The sequence below is a fragment of the Perognathus longimembris genome, chromosome 2, assembly GCF_023159225.1.
Source record: "Perognathus longimembris pacificus isolate PPM17 chromosome 2, ASM2315922v1, whole genome shotgun sequence".
NCBI classification, from domain to species: domain Eukaryota; kingdom Metazoa; phylum Chordata; class Mammalia; order Rodentia; family Heteromyidae; genus Perognathus; species Perognathus longimembris.
This window is the reverse complement of record NC_063162.1, coordinates 17871419-17892655: the sequence shown is the minus strand read 5'-3', so window position 1 is coordinate 17892655 and position 21237 is coordinate 17871419. Positions and strand designations below refer to the sequence as shown.

The following is a 21237-nucleotide window of genomic DNA, read 5'->3' as shown; positions in this document are numbered from 1 at the left end:
GGTTTTTGCTATTATAGACACATGGGTAAAAAGACCAGCAGGGATACAAGCAAATGACTCAACATTTCTAACTGCAGTACTGGCACATATAAGGTCTAAGTTCCACGGAGGAACTTGATTTTGCCAGGGATTGTATTCTGTTCAGGGGGACCCAGGTTGATTGTTGCTTGCTTTTGTAATAAATGCTAACTGATCATAGTTGTACACAGGTAAGTAAAATCAAGACTCCATATTTCAGTTCAGTAATGAGATCGTGGATCTTCCACTTATGGTGTAACTAACTTAAACATCTAACAATCTCCTCATCTGAAAAATGGGAACAAAAAAATCAGTATTTTCTTTAGTAAATGGGAAGAATGAAATGAGGTAGAATTTATAAGACACTATCTAGTATTTGGCACTTATGCTAGTTGTTTTATATTGCTGTGTTCTCCTTTGTCTGGCAGTATTTTCTGTAGAAAAAGAGTCCTGAAAGATGTGAAAAGAGTTCAGGGGTAAAATAATTTGGGTGAACAGTGCATCGGCATTCCACATCTGGAGATTCAGGATGCATATCAGTATATTAAATGTTCAGAATTCCAAAGTGGGCACCAGTAGCTCACACCTATAATCCTAGCTACTCAGGAAGCTGACATTTGAGGATCACAGTTCAAAGCTAGGCTTGATGGAATTGAGGTGATGTGCCGACAGCACAGAGAAAATTTTTCTAGAGAGCAAATGGACTCTGCTTCCATTTTCAGGGTGCCCTCACTGGACAAGGGGACTTGTCTCCAAGTACCTATCCAACTGCCATCATGAGAAACATACGGATTGCTACATCTTATTGAAATAAAGCCACAGACTGCAGGTCAGGGTAGATGAAAATTTCAGTAAAAGTTGGGTATTCAACTGGGAGGCCATTAGGTTGAAACAGCTGTAACTCCTTGGATTCCTATTCAAGCTACTGACCCCAGCTCCGTATAAGTGATTAGATTTTAGGAAAACTAAGCGTAAACTTAATCAGTCTGAAACTACCAAGTAACCTTAAACTAGGTACTTTCCCCCAGAATGATCCAATAAAACTGCTGATCCTCTTTAGCTAATGTGTGAATTTTTCCTTTTTTTTTTTTTTGGTCTTCCACATTTCACTCTATAAAAAGCATTCCCTCCCTTCTGTTTATTTTGGAAGTCTCAAACTACTGATGTTCCAATGTTAACAGAATAGTGAAAAGTTGCTTGCTAATTAAACTCTTTAATATTTTATTGTGCCTTGGATAAACTTTTATCATTAAGACATGACCAGTGAGGCACTATTAGATGCAAATATAGTTTGGTTTTAAATTAATGATGTCCTCAGAAATATCCTGTTGGAGGAACATAAAGCCACTGAAACAAGTAAGGAGAGCCATGAGGAACTCCAATACCAAAGTTCAACCTAGCACTTCTCACTTTTCAGCCCTATATCTTCCAAATCTTGGTTTCAGCTTGTCTTGATCTGGGTGGCAGGATAAAAGCATGAAGATCGAAAGGTTCTTTTGTATAATAGACACTTCGAGAATGAAACTATGTACTATCAAAGTTCATATTGAAAAAGCAAATATAACCCAGGAAAATCCTGAACTTTAGATATAAGAAACTTGGTGAGCAGCTGGATGCTAGTGATAAATATCTGTAATTCTGGCTAACTGGGGAGTCTGAGATAGGGAAGATTACAGAAAAGTTCATGACACTTTTTCTGAAGCAATAGGTAGACACAAAGGTATGTAAAAGTCTCCCTAGCAACAATGATGGAAAGCCTAACATAGGTGGATCACAGTCCAGGGCACATGCCACAGCAGGAAATAAAATAAAATTCAAAATTAAAACAGCACAAAAACAGAGTTTGATGTGTAGCTCACCAATGGAGTGTCTGCCTAGCAAGTACAGACCCTAAATTCAGGCCCTTTAGCATCAAGTAAGTAAATGAATAAATAAAATTAAAATTGCATTTCTGTGCCCTAGTTATTTCTAATATGACATGGTTGTAACCCCTTTGTGCTTGCTGGCCTGCTCACTCTCTGAAAAACAATTTCTCCATTTTTCAGGTTTGGCCAACAACAATCAGTTACTCCGTGCATTTTAACCCTTTTCATGGGCTTCAGTACACGTACATAAACTGATAAATAATCCATTAGAAAGTAGAGTCACTTCCCTACTGGACATTGGTAGATGTGTGAACAGTATTACCATCATTTCATCCTATTAAGGGGTGGGATACATTTATATCCTCTGGTACTTGCTATTAGTTATCATATAACTTGTGATTTAATAACAGTCAAAAGCAACTGGCTTCCTGTATCTGTGAAAGATAATTACACAAAGAAGAAAGTATATTTAATTATAGAAGAAACAAGGAAAGAGAAATAGGATCACCATGCCTTTACTCAGAAAAGATTTGCGAGCAATAACTGGGAAACCAGAGACCATAGAGACAGATAGATTTATTGTCTCTGGAATAAATTCAGTCATACTAATTTCAGCTCTAAACGGAAAGTGTTATTCAGACAATTTATTTCATGTTACAGTTCAGAGCTGCACAACCACTTGGCATCTGTATACAGCTGTAATGGTGTGACTTAGATTACAATGTCCTTTCTAAAGCTTCTTGATTCACGTTAATTCCGTTTTCAAATGGAAAGTATCTTTTTCAATGTGAAGATGGAGGGCAGAATTCATAATGGATTGCTATCGAGGCTGAAATTTGGAATTTCCATCCATACTGCCCTCTGCCTTAACTTGTCAAATATACACAGGTAGCAATCTGTGCCTAGAAATATTAATTTTCTAATTTCTCTGTGATAATAACTTTTTATTATACCTGCAAAAGAAATTAAACCAGTAACGTTGGAGGCCAAGATAAAAGTTTTGTTATAACACCCATACATATCCTTGAGAAAGGACAGTATTACTAAATGTAACTGTTTTAATCTAGGCAACTGATAGACAGGAAGGCCTAGAAACCATATTCCTCTGTATTTTTTCATGGGTTTTTATTTTGTTGGAGATTTAAGACCCGTCTTTGGGGGGGTGGGTATATCAGCTTATCTTTTTTTCTTTTTTTACTATCATGTGTATGTGTTTGTCCAGATCTCCAGGATAATAATAACCCACAGGAAAGTGAAGGGTAGAAAAGCATTCTGATTCTGGCTTCTGTGAAAAAACACAGTAAGATATGTATGGATATTCTTCTTTGCATATTGGCATATGGGAAGCATTTACTTAATGCCACAGGTTTAACTCTCCTGAAACTCAACAGCTATTGAATTGCCTCTGCCATAGAGATTCTGGTTCACACTAATCATTTTTCAATAGCTCCATGACCGCTGCTCTTGGCTAGGACTGGCCATTCATTTAGATTATGGATACCATATACCCAGATTTAGAGTCACTTTTCTTTTTCAATTTCATTTTTCTTACCCTGCTTCCTTTCCATGCCCTCTACCCATCCTGCCAATTAGGTTGTCATTGAGTACACCGAGGAATTATATTTTAAAGTCTATTACTAATTTCCTCTGACATTTTTATCACAAACCCTTTTGAATTCTCTCTTTTAGTGGATGTCCCAGTTTTTAATAATATTTATTGCTGGAGGAGGTCTTACATGCCTCTTTACATATGAATTTCTGTGTGTGGAAGGTTCTTTAGCAGTGCTTGTTGAGATGAAAAGGCAGATTGTAGAAGCATTATTTGGGGGAGCTTAATAAAAATGGAGATTCCTGGAGAGCTCCTCCTGGATCTTCCTGAGATTTTTCACTGTGTGAAGTGAAACTTGGAAAGTCTCCTTTCTCATAATGCTTCCTAGATTCACTGATGCAGTTGGGATTGTGGGCAAATGCTATGCAGCAAAGAATTCAATCTTGGTTGGTAAACACATTTTCTAACCACAAGAGTGGGTTTCTTTTATCCCAAAGGGACTTAAGGAACTATCTGAACCAGCCATTGAATCCCTTTGTGCAGAAATTCCACTACCCCATTTCACTTCATTTGCCCAATAAATAAATACCTCTGGCAAAATGCAAATAACTTCCACACTGATAAGTGGTTGTTTGCTTTCTGATATGGGTTCATCTAGTTAGGTTTTTGTGATCTCAAATAAAATGCCAGTCCTCCCTTTGCATCTCATTCTCATGCAGACTTCTATTTATTCTGTCATAGAAAAGTCAACAATAATTTATAACTTTCTCCACTCTCCCCAAAGCAGCCAATATATAAGGACTGAAGTAGACATGGTGATCAGTGTTCATGAGAACAAAGACACTGATCTGGATAGAGCTTGAAAGATTTGCACCAGCAATCTAGGACTTGAATTTACCATTCTGCAAAACAAAATGTGTCCATATGAGAACTGAGTAGGAGATACTCAATTAAACTTCGTGTGTGTGTGTGTGTGTGTGTGTGTGTGTGTGTGTGTGTGTGTCTTCTCCTTTGAGTTTCAAACATTGCTAGCTTCAAATGGTTCTTTTTCTGCCACCACTTACATGTTTTATTAACATTAGATCCAATCTCAACTACCAGACTTATCTTCAGCAAACAAGAACTGTCTCCTCCTTCTAGGTTCTCATTTCCATAAAAAAAAACCCACCTCTTAACATATGACTTAAAAAAAAAAATCTATGATCTAAAGAAAAAGATTTTTTTTTTGTCAGTTGTTGGGCTCAAACTCAGGTCTTCAACACTGTCCCTGAGCCTCTTTGTGCTCAAGGCTAGTGCTTGAACCACAGAGCCACTGCTGGTTTTTTGAGTGGCTAATTGGAGGTAGCAGTATCACAGGGACTTTACTGTTCTGGCTGGCTTCAAACCATGATCCTCAGATCTGAGCCTCTTGAATAGCTAGGATTACAGGTGCAAGCTACGGTGCCTGGCTAAGAAAAAGAATTTTAAAAATTTCTTTCATTTGACTTTTTTATCCATACATTTTATTTTCTTAAAGAAGTTACACAAAGGAGTTCATAAATACAATGCATCTTGATCAATGTATATTTGACTTTTCCCCTTTAGCATATTCATCATACTTTATGAGTTCCAATCTATATTAATAAACGTTTCCTCACTATTACACAACGATGGACAATAAAAGTTGTGGTACACTGCCTATTTGTTTTTCTTGAATTTCATCCTTTCCTCTTGATCATAATTTTCCAGTTGTTTGCTTTTTTTTTTTTTGTCTTTTCTTTTTTTTTTTTGGTACTTGGGATTGAACCCAGGACGTTGCACTTGCTAGGCAAGTGCTTTGCCACTGAGCTACATCCCAGCCCTGATCATAATTTTCATATTCAGCAAATGCACTAATTATGAAAATTTGAGGAAATATACAAATATGTCCCAAACTATGTAAGAAAGTTCATCCCTGTACACACAACAGTATACTATTGCTTAGTTCCAACTTAGTTCAACAAAGTTTTTCAATCTAGTGTGCTTATTTCCTCCCATTCTGGTAGAATATTCAAGATAAAGTTTTGTCTTTTTGGATCCTTCTGTGGTAAGGGTTTTATTCCATGTTTATAATTCACAATGTTCATGCGCTTGTATTTGTGCTTCATGTTTAGGCAGTGTACAGTGAGCCCTTGAGAGGCCAAAGGCTTTGGAGCAAAACTGAACAGTGAGGCCCAAAGCCTTGTGGGGAATAAGAAATTTGAAATGGACAGTCCGCTTGAATAAATACCAACTTCCTAGAGGCAATGAAAAACTATTGGTATTTTGGAGATATTTACCTACTAGCTCAGATTCATTCTTCCATAAATGCTTGCAGAAATTAAATTTTTTGTCTCAGATTTAGATCCTCTCAGTGTATGATAAGAAAACTCATTGATATGATATCATCACTCAAACTATATCATGATAACTAATGGTATATATTAATCATGTTTCTAATTATTTATAAAAGTAATACACTTTTTTTTTTTTTGGCCAGTCCTGGGCCTTGGACTCAAGGCCTGAGCACTGTCCCTGGCTTCTTCCCGCTCAAGGCTAGCACTCTGCCACTTGAGCCACCCCGCCGCTTCCTGTATATGTGGTGCTGGGGAATCGAACCTAGGGCCTCGTGTATCCGAGGCAGGCACTCTTGCCACTAGGCTATATCCCCAGCCCCAAAAGTAATACACTTTGAGAATCTGGTATGTTCAAGTTCTCTACTAAGTACAATGACAGAGTTATTTTAAAGATGGCATGAAACGAATCCACAAGAAGTTAAATAGGAGTAATGAAGTTAGTGAAAACAATGGCCAAAATCACTATTGTCTGACAGATGCTGATTTAAAAGTGATAGCCGTGAGTGTCATGATCACCATCATCAGGTAGATACAGACTTTAAAAGTTCATTAAATGGGCAAGGGAGCTAAAGAGAGACTTCACAGAAGAAGAAATAAAAATGGCAAAGAAACATATGGGGAAATGTCCAACAGCTCTAGCAGTAGAGGAAATGCAAATAAAAACAACCCTGAAATACCAACTTACTCCAGTCAGAATGGCCTATATTCTGAACTCAGACAACAACAAATGCTGGAGGGGATGTGGAGAAAGAGAAACCCTACTGCACTGCTGGTGGGAATGTAAATTAGTACAACTACTCTGGAAAGCAGTCTGGGGGTTCTTCAAAAAGTTCTGCATAGACATACCATATGAACCTACCACTCCTAGGCATCTATTCTGAGCAATAGGATCCAGGATATGAAAAGGACCGAAGGTACCATTTCACAGGGAGATTAAAAAAAAAAAGAAAAAAAAGCATCAGCCTTGGGAGAAAGGCTCCCAAAAGTGAAACACAAACACTAATTCACATATACATAAAATCATATGCACATAATTTAATATCCAGGCTGTAAAGAACACCAAATATAAGGAAGCAAAACACTTCTTCATAATCAGTCTTAGAGAAACTAAAGAACCTTATGCCCTTGACCTCACACAAGATGTACACAGGTCCACATCTGAAAGAAGCTAGGAGGAGGGCACAGAATGAATGGAAAATGGGGGGAAGGAGATACAGTAGGAAGGGCCCAACATCTGCAATGGGCACTGATGAGAACAAACCAAGCAGCTCAGGGCAGCAGAGAGGAGGGAAAAGTTAGAGAAAAAGCATGAGCAGATTACACTAAGCAAAAGAAAAGATCTCTCTCTCTCTCTCTCTCTCTCTCTCTCTCTATCTATCTATCTATCTATCTGTATGTATATATGTATATATGACCTGATCTGGAAGGAAATATTTTACAATTAATAACCATAGAGGATATAAGCATTATAGACTAGAATGACAATGTAGATTAAAGACAAGACTTTTTTTGTCTGTTTGTTTTTGAAAAAATAATGAAGAAAGCAAGGGGGTGAGTAAGGGACTGCGGGGAGGGAGAAAAGTGAGGAAGGGGTTAACAGATATGACAAGAAATGTGTGTATATTCACTACCTTATGCATGTAACTGTAACCCCATGTGCATCATCTTGACAATAAAAAATGTATATAAATTGAGACAAGGAGAAGATGCTATTCAGCGAAAACTCTCTGAAAAGTTATCGTACAAATATTGGTATTGAGCTGATGGTTAAAATACACATAGAGACTGGGAATGTGGCTAAGTAGTAGAGTGGTTGCCTAGCATGCCTAAGGCCCTGGGTTTGGCTCATTGGTACCACATCACATAAAAAAAATAGAAGAAATAATATTAAAAACTAGTTTGATAAAAAAAAATACAAATAGATTTGGAGGACCCATGATCATGAGTAACAGCACAAGCAAAGGTGACTTTCACACCTAGATACAGAACAGGAATATCTCCAGTGCATTTCCAGCTGGATCAATTTTGGGTTGGTTTCTCACCTATCTGGATTCTTCTACAATGTCATGGCCTTTGTTTGCCAAACACAGATACTAGTAACCAGGAGGTCCCAAGAGCCAAAGGCCATGACTTTCTCTCACCCAACACAAGAATATGGCTCTCATTATCTCCTGATGCTCATACAATTGAATCTCCTTAGCTGTGTTCAAACACATAGCTGGCTAGAGTGGGCATACCCTCAAAAGGACTTACATAGTATTCAAGAAGCATAGACATGAATGAGAACAAAACAAGGATTTCCACTCCAACTTTACCTTAGCACAGGAAACAAAGTTAATGAGTTCCCCAGAAGAACATGTAGGGGGAAAGACAAGAAAAATGCAGTATCTAATGATATTCAGGTATCTGCAAATACTTACCTTGTGCTCCCATAAAAGCAACAGTGAACCAAATTTGAAAACCAAAATAAGGCTAGTAAATTCCTGAAAGGAGACAGTTGTTTTCCCTTAGAGACCAGGCAAATTATGCATTCCTTCTCTCATCAGCAACCTACAGTGGCTCAAACATCTTTGAAAATAAGGCTGCTGAACATCTGCTAAGCAATTAATGGAATGCAGCGGTGGCTAGAATGGTCCCTGGGAAGGTTTTAGCAATCCTGCTTATGAGACATGAAATGTTGCAAACAATGGTCCTTTTCTAATTTTTGTTTTAATTTTTCTTTCCTGTAGGAAGTGTGGGAGTAGAAGGGGATTTGGGTGAAAGCCATCAAGGTCTTTTTCTGCAGTATCTCTTCTTCTCCTAAGTTTCTCATCTACTCCACTCCCCCCACTCCTTTTCTTTTAAAACATCCACATATGAATTTGTTCATTTCAACTTAATTTAAAAATTTTGGAAAATATATCAAATCCACCAAACCTGAAGCTAAAGTACAAAGGTATCTATTCATGATAAAATGTGTGTGTGTGTGTGTGTGTGTGTGTGTGTGTGTGGATATGTGTGTGGGGGGGGGTAGACTTTAAAGAGTAGGACAATGTGATATTCGAATAGGCTTTGTTTGCACTTATAAATCAGATAGTGAGAGCTTAGTATTTATCTCTGGTAAGAAACAGATGCTTTGTACATTTAACTTAACTGTCACAGTTGTTTAAAAGTTCCATGTCTTGACACAGACCTCGATTTTTGTTGGAAAATTCCAGTCCAATGTAACTTTGGATCAGGCGATACTGTCAATTCAAACACTGCTTTGAAAACATGTATCAACTCAAGATAGTCAGTTACTGAGAAAGAAATTCTTTCTATCAGGCTTGATCATTTGCTTTGAGTCTTCACAATGGAAGTAACTAATTTAATATCTAGGCTAGTTTCTGAGCCAGCTATGACAGAAATATCTACAATGCCGGGTGATCAGGTTTGGAATGTAACTGCCAAAGAGCCTACTATCAAATCCACTATGAAAGCATCTTAAATAGACAGCATGGCTACCAGTGCATAACCTTTGTCTCACTCTCCCAACTGGATCAGATTTAGATTCCACTTTTGCCTAGAGCTGCAATTTTCTTTTGGTTGGTTTTGTACCCTTAACTCATATATATATATATATATATATATATATATATATATATATATATATATATATATATGTTGCAAAAGTCTGTGAAATCTCCTTATGCTGAAATTCCCAGTAGCACACCTCTCTTCTTTCAGTTCTTCTCCCCAGACTTCCTAATCTGACCCCAAACTATTAACCATGAATAAACTAGAAACATGACTTGGAGAACAATTTTAGATCTTCTCCACGTTGTATTATTTGTCATTTGGAGCTTTCACCCATGAAGAAGAAAAACTCTCATGCCTATAAGGAATAGCCATTCACTTAGCTATGACTGCCTGAATGACTTCAGATGATCTTGCTGGATCAGATCCATGACCAAGCTAAGGTCCAAGACAGTCACAGGAAACTGATAACCCACTTTTAAAATCTCTACTTTTCAATCTGAAAAGCCAAGTTCTCTTCCCAAGAAAGCTTCTTTTGTTTTTTGTTTTGTTTTGTTTTGCCAGTCCTGGGACTTGAATTTGTGGCCTGAGCAATGTTCCTGAGCTCTTTTTGCTCAAGGTTAGCACTCTACCACTTGAGCCACAGTGCCACTTCCAGCTTTTTCTGTGCATATGGTACCAAGGAATAGAACCCACGGCTTCATGCATGCTAGGCAAGCACTCTACCACTAGGCCAAAATCCTGGCTTGAAAGCTTCTACTTTAATTCTCCTATGTCTGGAGTGCTTGCATTTTACTCCTGTGAACTACTACAACCAACAGAAATTTGAAATAATATTTGAAATTTACCATGATAATGTGAGCCATATTTGAGGCATAGGGTATAATAATAAACTAACTAAAAAGAGAATAAGTGCTGTAGAAAAAACTATGGGAAGAAGGAGAGGGTTGAAATGAAGAAAGCTTCTAGAATTAAGGAATTCGAGAAGCAGAGCTATTTCTCTGCCTAAGTTAGGCCATCCTGTCCCCCCTCCATGTCTGAGAGGCTTCTAACAAACACTTAAAAGGAGCTCTTTCTGAAAACTACGCTGTTGCACAGCTCATTTATTGTATAATTATAAAACAAAATTAAGGTAAACCAATCTAACAGCAATACTTACAAGACAATATGCTGTAAACCAACTGTACAACTCAAGGTGGGGAGAGGGAATTGGGGAGGGGGGAAAGTGGGAGAAAAATGAGGGAGGAGGTAATATGTTTGATATTTCTCTTACTCATCTTACTCATCATTAAGGCAGAAATATGAAACAATCAAACTGCCAGGATCTGAAGCCCACATTATTATGACTTGCAGTGGTTAACATTTAGCACTGATACACTGAATGAAACAATATGGGATTTTTTTTCCTACACTAAAGCTACAATCTAGAGCACTGGAATAGGGAAACTGACCTGCTGTTAAATGTGCTGCATGGACAAGAACTTGGACTCCGGGCTTCAACTCAAAGTGCACCGAGTTTTGGTTGAGCTTGTGGATCAGTACTTCCGATATCTGAAAGAAGTGAAAGAGTTAGTTAATGCCACCAAAATCATTATACTTACTGACCATGAAGAAATATGCATATGTACAGTGTTTACCAAGATATCCTGTAATTATACTTGTGCATTATATATATATAAACATTTTTGCGTATATATGCCTTATAGAATTTTGATTCTTTTATTCTAAAGTATGTGGATGTAATTATTTTATGTATGATATGACTTTATATCCTTATTGCCACAAAATAAGACCAAATCTTAGTACAAAAGTTAAATTCCACTCTTTTAAAACTTATATTTTTATTATATTCAAGTAGCTGTGCAAAGGAGTTACCATTCAACAAATCAGTTTGTAAGCAGAATTCTTAAAAGTTATCCTGTAATAGCTTAGAAAGATTGTACCTATTTTTATGGTTTACTTGTTGTGCATAAATACTTAAAAATGAATACTTACATGAAAGTCAGTCACACATTCTACTGAAAGCTATATGCATTTTATCATTAGCTTATTATTAGTTATACTGGGGATGGGAAGTTTCATTGTTACATTTCCATATAGGTTTATAATTTGCTCCATCCAGTATCACCTACTATATACATTTATTTCACTGTCCTCTTTCTGTATTATGTACTTCGTGGCTTTCTATGAATTAATGCTTTGTGACTATTTATTGACCAATAATTATAATTAATAACATTATAATATTTATAGACTTATAATAAATAATGCAGCTGAAACAAAGCGTAGTCACATTTTAAGTAATGAATGGTCCAATCCCTGGCTCACACATATGGACATTATCTAAACAGCTCCTTTGCTGGACATACCCATGAGATTCTGAATTCTAGAATATAGTTCTAAGTATGGGACACAGATTTTAGTTTTGGTAGAAACATTATAAAGTAATATTGTAGAGATATTGTAAAATTTTGTTCTTTTGTTTAGAGTAACAATTATTTTGTTTGCTTATACTTTTGAGATCAAATCACACTCCTATTTCTTTTTTATCTGGTCCCATTGCTTTGTTATGTGTGTCGGGGGAGGGTCTATTGCCACCATTAATTTCAAACTTCATTTGAAGGGTTAGCTAAGCCAAATTAAATGCTTTCTGACCATCTTCTGCTTAGTGAACTTAAATTGCTTATTTCTTCCATTTTCTATCTATTGAATTTAATTTTCTCCACTGAGTATCCAAATGGCACCTGCGAGCCTTTTAATAATTCAACAGTGCCTGATGGCTTAGTTTTGAGGCAAAACCACTCATAGAAGTCCCTGGTTGGTGATGGAACTGAACTGTCCTGTAGATGAACTTCTTTGCTGAACAAGAATAATATGGGATGCCCTTCCATGCCCTGTGTCTGAACACCTGGGATCCAGAGCAAGGGCAGCCTCTCCAACGCTGTCATTTGGCAAGCTATGCAGAAAAACAAGACCATTGAAACTTGTTAAAAACAACTCTGCTCTCCCCATTAAGTAATGCTTTTCCTTGGCTACTAAAAGTCTTCCAGAATAGTTCAGCTTTATAGAAGGAATGGATTTCTAAAAGACACAGTATTAAATGAATTTTATTATTTTTTCTAGCTATTATATTGGTAGGAATCTGACAGTTTCCAGTAGAGATTAATTCCAAATACTATGGAATGCACATGAATATATTAATGTACACATATACATATATAATATATTAATGTATATATGTACATTAATGTGAATATTATAAATGTATGTACATATGTTTACTGTATGTATGTGTATGTTATATATTTATATGATGTATATACATTAATGCATAGTATTATGTATGTGTATATTATATATGTATATATTATATACATATAATGTATGCATGTTATAACTATATGTTATATGGATTATAGGTTATATATTGTACATATACTGTATATATGCACATTTATACATATAAACACACATATACGTGTACATATTGTACATATTGTACACGTATATGTAATAGCAGAAAAACGTTTAACCAAATAGGAAATATTTTTCTGAATTAATTAAGAAATTAGCCTGTATTGTGGACAATAGCACACATATAGGGAACTATATATTTGCAAGAGAAAGGCTTCCCACTTCCAAGCAGGTGAGGTAAAATTTATTTCTTATCCCTGAAAATATTTTCCTCAAGTGAGAGATATAAATAACTAAACCAGGAAATACAGTGCATCAGGAACAGTTTACTCCTAATTTATCATTGCTGGTATAGTCTCTTATGAAAATAATTAACTTCTCGGATGTGTTTTTCTTCATAGCACTGCTTCACTGGTTTTATCTGTATCATTTACAAAATGAAGCAGACTATGCTTAATAATAATTTGGTAACAAAAATCATGTTTCATGTGTTTAACTTACTTACATCAAAGGTACTCAATAAGGAATGAAAACTCTGTTGTTAAGAACATATGCATGCACAGAAGGAAGATGACGCCGCCACAGTAGGGAGGCACCCCAACTTGCTTCAACTGAATAGCGAGCTGGGAACTCCAGCACCCAACACCCCATCAAGAACCTAGCAAACCCAGCAGCCAGAAGCAACAGAGAAACGCGGGAAATGAAAAAAAAATAAAAAAAGAAGAGCCTATAAACTGCACGGAGCCGGAAAATCTCCGGGGTACCTTCTCCCCACCCACCGACCCTGGCACAAACAGGGCCAGGCTGGGAAAGGGGACCCGGCGCCAACAAACTGACTGCCGAAAAGTCACGCCAGGAGCCCAGAGTCCAGACAGCAGGACTCCACGGACCCCAGGGGGTGCGCAGACCAATCCAGACAGATGGCAGCAGACGGGAGGTACATGACCAAATGGCCAGGATCGGAAGTGAGCGGTGGGGGAACCAGGCAGTGGAGAAAGGGAGAGCCGGGACCGCCACCACCAAACAACCGATCGCCGCACCCCACCCCTGAAGGGCCAACAGCAGCACGGGACACACACATAATCCAGGACCAGTAAGTTCCCCATTACACCTTCCCCCAATGGGAGACCAGCTATCAGAGACCCAAACCCTACAAAGAAGCTAGAGCTCCCTCCCTCCCCTTACCCACCCCGAGGGAACAAAGAACCCCCAAATCAGTAGGGGAAAGGTCCTTTCAGACTCTGGGAGGACACAGGAGCTAGCAAGGGTGGAGCAGTGCCAAGGCAGCAGAGGAGCCTGAACCAGCTGCACCAGCCCCGCCCCCCCTTCCCAACAGGGGCCCAGGACCGGCAGGCATTGGAAGCCCCACCTGAAGCGCCTGGTCCTCACGGACTTTTTGAACAAAAGTCACAGGCTCGCTGGTGGGCAATACCAGCCCAGCAGGAACACCTGGGACCGATCACATGCACCCCTTGCAGCAGAGGTACAGAGTCTGTGGGCACCAACCCGTGCCCGGATACTTGATCATACTGGGGCCCACACACACCGCCCTGCACAGCAAACTCGTGGGAGGGTACAAGCACACCCCAACAACCCAGGGTCCACTCTGGTAGGCGTACCCAGCACAGGTGGGCAGAGCCCCGCAGCTGCAGCACCCACTCAGATTGGCGCATTTCCCACAAGTGGGTGGGCCGACCATCAACAACAGTGGCCCTGGAGCAATCCACACAGGTGGGCGAACCGCCTGAGAGGTGAGCTCCTCTCACCAAGATACTGAGTGGAAAAAAGAAGCAAAGAAGAGAAAAGCCTCCAAGCCATGCTGAATCTGCAACCAGCAAACCCCCACCAGGGGCACGCTAGGGTCAGCACAACACAGCAGCAGGACAGTATCCCGCAGAGAAAGACACAGAACCTACCCACCCCCAAGTGCAGGGAGGGTGACCACCTCGGCAACAACCGAGACAGTCACGCTCACCCATTGGGCCAAACTCAAACCCAGAGCCAGGACACAAACAAGTCTCCTACTGACGGACCAGTGGGAACTAGCACAAAGCCAAACCAGGGAAGCCACCCACAGATCTCCAGATGCACACATCACAAAGAAATATAACAAGTTTCATCAAAGGGCAAGCCAACTCGTCAGCTCCAAAAAGCAGCACGACTGAAGAGGAGATGGAGAATAAAAAATCAACTGAGGCTATGATAGCAGAAATGATGGAAAGCCTCAGAAATGAAATCAGAAAACAATTCCAGGAGTTTAGAGTGGAAGTCTCGAAGGACATCCAGGAAGCCAAGAAAGAAAGGGAAGCAAAAATGGATACAGTGCAAACCTCCGTTAAAGAAGACCTTAACATCCTGAGAATTGAAATGCATGAAAAAATAGATTTAAAATACAACCCTTTAAAGGAAGAAATTTCCATGATCAGAGCTGATCTGGCAACCATAAATAGATCTCTGACTCCCATAAACACTGCACTTGAATCCATAGCACAAAGAATTGTCCATATTGAAGCCAGAATCTCTCTCTTGGACGATGATGCAGCTGATAAGGACCAGAAAATTACCACACTCCAAGAAATGGTAAAGCTCCAGGGCAGACTAATCCACGAGCTAGTGGACAAAGACAAGAGATACAATCTGCACATAATTGGAATAGAAGAAGGAGCTGAATACCAGAGCAGAGGGCTTCAACATATTTTCAATAAAGTGATTGCAGAAAACTTCCCCAATCTCACAAGGGACCTCATCCAAGTAACCAAAGCCTACAGGACACCTGGCAGACCAGACCCTAGAAAAGCCACGCCCAGGCACATAATAATCAAGACTTCAGATCTCAAGAATAAAGAGCAAATTTTGAATGCAGCCAAAGCAAATAAAGAAATTTATTACAATGGGAAGAGGATCCGAATAATAGCAGACCTCTCCACAGAAACCTACCACGCGTGAAGAGAATGGAAGAACACCATCCAAGTCCTACAGGGCAACAACTGCCAACGTAGAATAAAATATCCAGCGAAACAGGAGTCCATATTCGAGGGGAAAACCAGATCTTCCCATAGCAAACAGGATCTAAAGGAGTATGTGAATAAAAAACCAGCCCTACAGCAAATTCTAAGAGGGGAACCCCACCCAACAGAAATCATACAGGACACACAGACAGGAACAGAAAGAAACTACAATAGCCAGAGCCCAACAGAAAGAGCAGCACACTAAAGACAAGAAAAGATAAAAAGGGCTGGGGATATAGCCTAGTGGCAAGAGTGCCTGCCTCGGATACACGAGGCCCTAGGTTCGATTCCCCAGCACCACATATACAGAAAACGGCCAGAAGCGGCGCTGTGGCTCAAGTGGCAGAGTGCTAGCCTTGAGCGGGAAGAAGCCAGGGACAGTGCTCAGGCCTGAGTCCAAGGCCCAGGACTGGCCAAAAAAAGATAAAAAAAGGAAAAACAACCTAACAAGAAAATGGAAGGAGAAAAAAAACTCTTAATCTGGATCTCTTTGAATATAAACAGTATAAACTCTCCAATAAAGAGGAGCAGACTGGCAGAATGGATCCACAAACAAAGAGTTGCCATCTGTTGTCTACAAGAGACCCACCTTACAGCAAGGTATAAAAACAGGCTCCGAATGAAAGGATGAAGCAAGATCTTCCAAGCAAACACAGCGACCAAAATGGAAGGAGTAGCCATCCTGATCTCAGACAAGCTGGACTTCTCATTAAAATCAACTCAAAAAGACAAAGAAGGCCACTACATTTTAACACAAGGAAAAATCCAGAATCAAGACATCATGGTGATAAATGTATACTCACCGAACAAAAGAGGCCCTACATATGTCAAGCAAATTCTCACAGAACTACAGAACAAGATAGACCCAAACACAATCATAGTGGGTGATTTTAATACCCCACTCTCTCCAAGAGACAGATCCAACACCCAGAGGATTAGCAGGGGAGCTGAGGACCTAAGTAATACCATATCCCAAATGAATCTGACAGATCTATACAGAATCTTCCACCCTACAGAGACCCAACACACCTTCTTCTCAGCAGCTCATGGATCATACTTCAAAATAGACCATGTCATAGCCCACACAAAGAACCTCAGCAAATACAAAAGTATTGATGTCATCCCATGTATTCTATCTGACCACAGTGGAATAAAGGTAACCCTCAATAACAACGGTTACCACAGAGGCTATACACATTCTTGGAGGCTAAACCCCACACTGTTGTCCAACACTTGGGCCACAGACCAAATTAAAGATGAAATTAACGAATTCATAAGCCACAATGACAATGAAACTACATCACAAAGAAACCTATGGGACACAGCTAAGGCAGTACTGAGGGGCAAGATCATCACCCTCAGCACTCACATTAAAAGAATGGAAACAGGGGCTGGGGATATGGCCTAGTGGCGAGAGAGCTTGCCTCGTATACATGAGGCCCTGGGTTTGATTCCCCAGCACCACATATACAGAAAACGGCCAGAAGTGGCGCTGTGGCTCAAGTGGCAGAGTGCCAGCCTTGAGCAAAAAGGAAGCCAGGGACAGTGCTCAGGCCCTGAGTCCAAGGCCCAGGACTGGCCAAAAAAAAAAAAAAAAAAAGAAGAATGGAAACATAGCAGGTGAATAACCTCACGATGAAACTAAAACAACTGGAGAAACAAGAAATGATCGAATCTAAAATATGACTAGGAGGAGAGAGATCACAAAGATGAAAGAAGAGATAATTCTGATTGAAAATAGAAAGACCATCCAACAAATAAATAAGACTAAAAGCTGCTTCTTTGAGAAAATAAATAAAATTGACAGACCCCTCGCAAGACTTACAAAAAAAAGAAGAGAAGAGACTCATATACATAAAATCAGGGACTCCACCGGAAAAATTACAACAAGTACACACGATATTCAAACAATCATAAGGAACTATTTCCAGAACCTCTATTCACTAAAAAACAATAATTTTACAGAAATGGATCAATTCTTAGAGAAGTATAAACTGCCCAAACTGAACCAAGAAGAAATAAATCAACTAAATAAACCAATAACTTACAGCGAGATACAGGGGGTAATCAAGAACCTCCCAACAAAGAAAATCCCAGGCCCAGATGGATTCAACAACAAATTCTATAAAACCTTTAGTGAGGAGCTAATACCAATACTCCTCAAACTCTTCCGTGAAATAGAAACAGAGGAAGAAATACCAAACTCATTCTATGAAGCTAATATCATACTCATTCCCAAACCAGGCAAAGACCCAACAAAAAAAGAGAACTACAGACTAATATCACTAATGAACAGACGCAAAGCTCCTCAATAAAATATTAGCTAACAGGATCCAGAATCTTATCAAGAAAATTATACATCATGACCAAGTATGCTTCATCCCACAGTCACAAGGATGGTTCAACATCCGTAAATCAATCAATGTAATTCACCACATAAACAGAACTAAAATCAAGAATCACATTGTTATCTCAGTCGATGCCCAAAAAGCCTTTGACAAAATACAACATCCATACTCATTAAAAGCTCTGGAGAGAACAGGAATAGATGGAACATTCCTCAAAACAATAAAAGCCATATACAACAGACCAACTGCTAACATCATATTAAATGGAGAGAAACTTAAATCATTCCCCCTAAACTCAGGAACAAGACAAGGATGCCCACTCTCCCCACTTCTTTTCAACATAGTGTTGGAATCCCTAGCCATAGCAATAAGGCAAGAGGAGGACATCAAAGGGATCCACATCGGCAAGGAAGAAATCAAGCTATCCCTATTCGCAGATGACATGATCTTATATCTGAAGGACCCAAAAAACTCAGTCCCCAAACTCCTACACCTAATAAACCACTTTGTCAAAGTAGCAGGATACAAAATCAATCCACAAAAGTCAGCAGCTTTTCTGTACACCAGCAATGTACAAGCAGAAAAGGAAATTATGGAAACAATTCCATTTACAGTAGCCAAAAAAAAAAAAAAGTACCTAGGGATCAACCTAACCAAGGACGTGATGGACCTATTTAATGAGAACTATCAAAATCTAATAAGGGAAATCAAAGAAGACACAAGGAGATGGAAAGACCTCCCATGCTCATGGTAGGCAGAATCAATATAGTGAAAATGGCCATATTGCCCAAATTGTTATACAAATTCAATACAATCCCCATCAAAATCCCAGTTACATTCTTCACTGAAATAGAGAAAGCAATCCATAAATTCATATGGAACAGCAAAAGACCTAGAATAGTCAAAGCAATTCTAGGAAAAAAATGCAGTGCAGGAGGTATCACAATACCAGACTTCAAGCTCTACTATAGAGCCATTATAACAAAAACAGCCTGGTATTGGTATAAAAACAGACCTGAAGACCAATGGATTCGAATTGAAGAACCATTAATAAAACTGCACTCTTACAGTCAACTGATATTCGACAAAGGAGCTAAAGACATACAATGGAATAAACATAGCCTCTTCAACTACTGGTGCTGGGAGAACTGGGTAGCCATATGCAGAAAACTCAAAGTAGACCCAAGCCTATCACCATGCACCAAGATCAACTCAAAATGGACCAAGGACCTCAATATCACACCTGAATCCTTGAAACTACTGAAGGACAGAATAGGAAAGGCACTAGAACTTCTAGGCACAGGAAGGAACTTATATAGTCCCAGGGGCACAACAAATAGGGGAGAGACTCGACAAATGGGACTGCTACAAATTAAAAAGTTTCTGCACAGCTAAGGACATAGCCACCAAAATAGAAAGACAGCCAACCATATGGGAAAGGATCTTCACCAGCACATCAACAGACAAAGGCCAAATATCTGTCATCTACAGAGAACTCAAAAAACTAAGCCCCTCCAAGCCCAGTAAACCAATTAGGAAATGGGCAAAGGAGCTAAAGAGAGACTTCACAAGAGAAGAGATAAAAATGGCAAAGAAACATATGAGGAAATGTTCAACATCCCTGGTAGTAAAGGAAATGCAAATAAAAACAACCCTGAGATACCACCTCACTCCAGTTAGAATGGCCCATACTCTGAACTCAGGCAACAACAAATGCTGGTGGGGGTGCAGGGAAAGAGGAACCCTTCTCCATTGTTGGTGGGAGTGCAAATTAGTACAACCACTTTGGAGAACAGTATAGAGGTTTCTCAAAAACTCAATATTGACCTACCCTATGACCTGGCCATACTACTCCTAGGCATCTATCCTGAACAGCAGGTCCCAAGATATCAAAAAGACATTTGCACTTCCATGTTTATCGCTGCACAATTCACAATAGCCTAAATATGGAATCAACCCAGATGCCCCTCCACAGATTAATGGATCCAAAAAGTATGGTACATATACACAATGGAATACTACATAGCGATTAGGAATGGTGAAATATTGTTATTCGCAGGGAAATGGTCAGAACTTGAACAAATAATGTTGAGCAAGACAAGCCTAGAACACAGAAAACAAAGGGGCATGATCTCCCTGATATATGACTATTAAGATGGGGTGAAGGGGAGACAGCAGAGACCAGGTCTGTGAAACCAAAAACTGCTTGTCAAATGGTATTTCCCACAGGATTGGGTCAGCGACCCTACATTATGTAACCAAAACCAAACAACTACTCAACATATAAAATCAAAAATTGACCTCTCAGTGGAATACAATAGCTCAAAAGCTACATATGTACGTTCCTGTAAGACTATTGTCGACATATTGTCTAATGTCGACATTACATTTGAAGCCCTAGGCGAATTATCTTTGGCGTGGTCCACGTGGCTACTGTATATGTTTTTGATACATTGTGTATTGTATATATGTCTACCTGACCTAAGGAAGGGAAAGAAAAACAGGGTGTAAGATATCACAAGAAATGTACACACTGCCCTACTATGTAACTGTACCCTTTTTGCACAACACCTTGTCAAAAAATTTTTGTTTGGGGTTGGGAATATGGCCTAGTGGCAAGAGTACTTGCCTCGTATACATGAGGCCCTGGGTTTGATTCCTCAGCACCACATATACAGAAAATGGCCAGAAGTGGCGCTGTGGCTCAAGTGGCCGAGTGCTAACCTTGAGCAAAAAGAAGCCAGGGACAGTGCTCAGGCCCTGAGTTCAACATCTAGGACTGGCCAAAAAAAAAAAATTTGTTTAATTATTAAATAAATTACATAAAAAAGAACATGCATATAAACAATACTAAATGAAATTTATGGTCCATTCATGAGTAACCCCTAATTAGTACCATGTACTGCCATACTCCCAGAAACTAGTGTCACAGTGTTTGCAGGTTTTTATAATATTTTAAATGTATATCATGACACTTATACAACTAATCCTGATACGTAACATATATCTTAAGTGTATATATATATATATATATCTTAAGTGTTTTAAGATATGTAAAATAGATCTTCTTGAGAGGGTTTAGCATGTTTAAAAATGTAGCCTATTAGTATTATGTGAACTCTCTCTGATTCATCTGTAAAGCAAAACAAGTTAAAACACCATCTCCAATGTCACTGACCATTATAG

General features: G+C 39.1%; 1 protein-coding gene across 5 annotated transcripts in view; it reads right to left on the bottom strand.

Moving 5' to 3' along the window:
• Sorcs1 (sortilin related VPS10 domain containing receptor 1) overlaps positions 1 to 21237 on the bottom strand; it is a 497305-nt gene that overhangs the window by 9004 nt on the left and 467064 nt on the right. For all 5 annotated transcript variants that reach the window (XM_048338294.1, XM_048338297.1, XM_048338296.1 and 2 more), the window contains exon 24: positions 10733 to 10832. In XM_048338294.1, coding sequence (XP_048194251.1) covers positions 10733 to 10832 — 100 coding nt within the window. The remainder of the gene's footprint in view (positions 1 to 10732; positions 10833 to 21237) is intronic.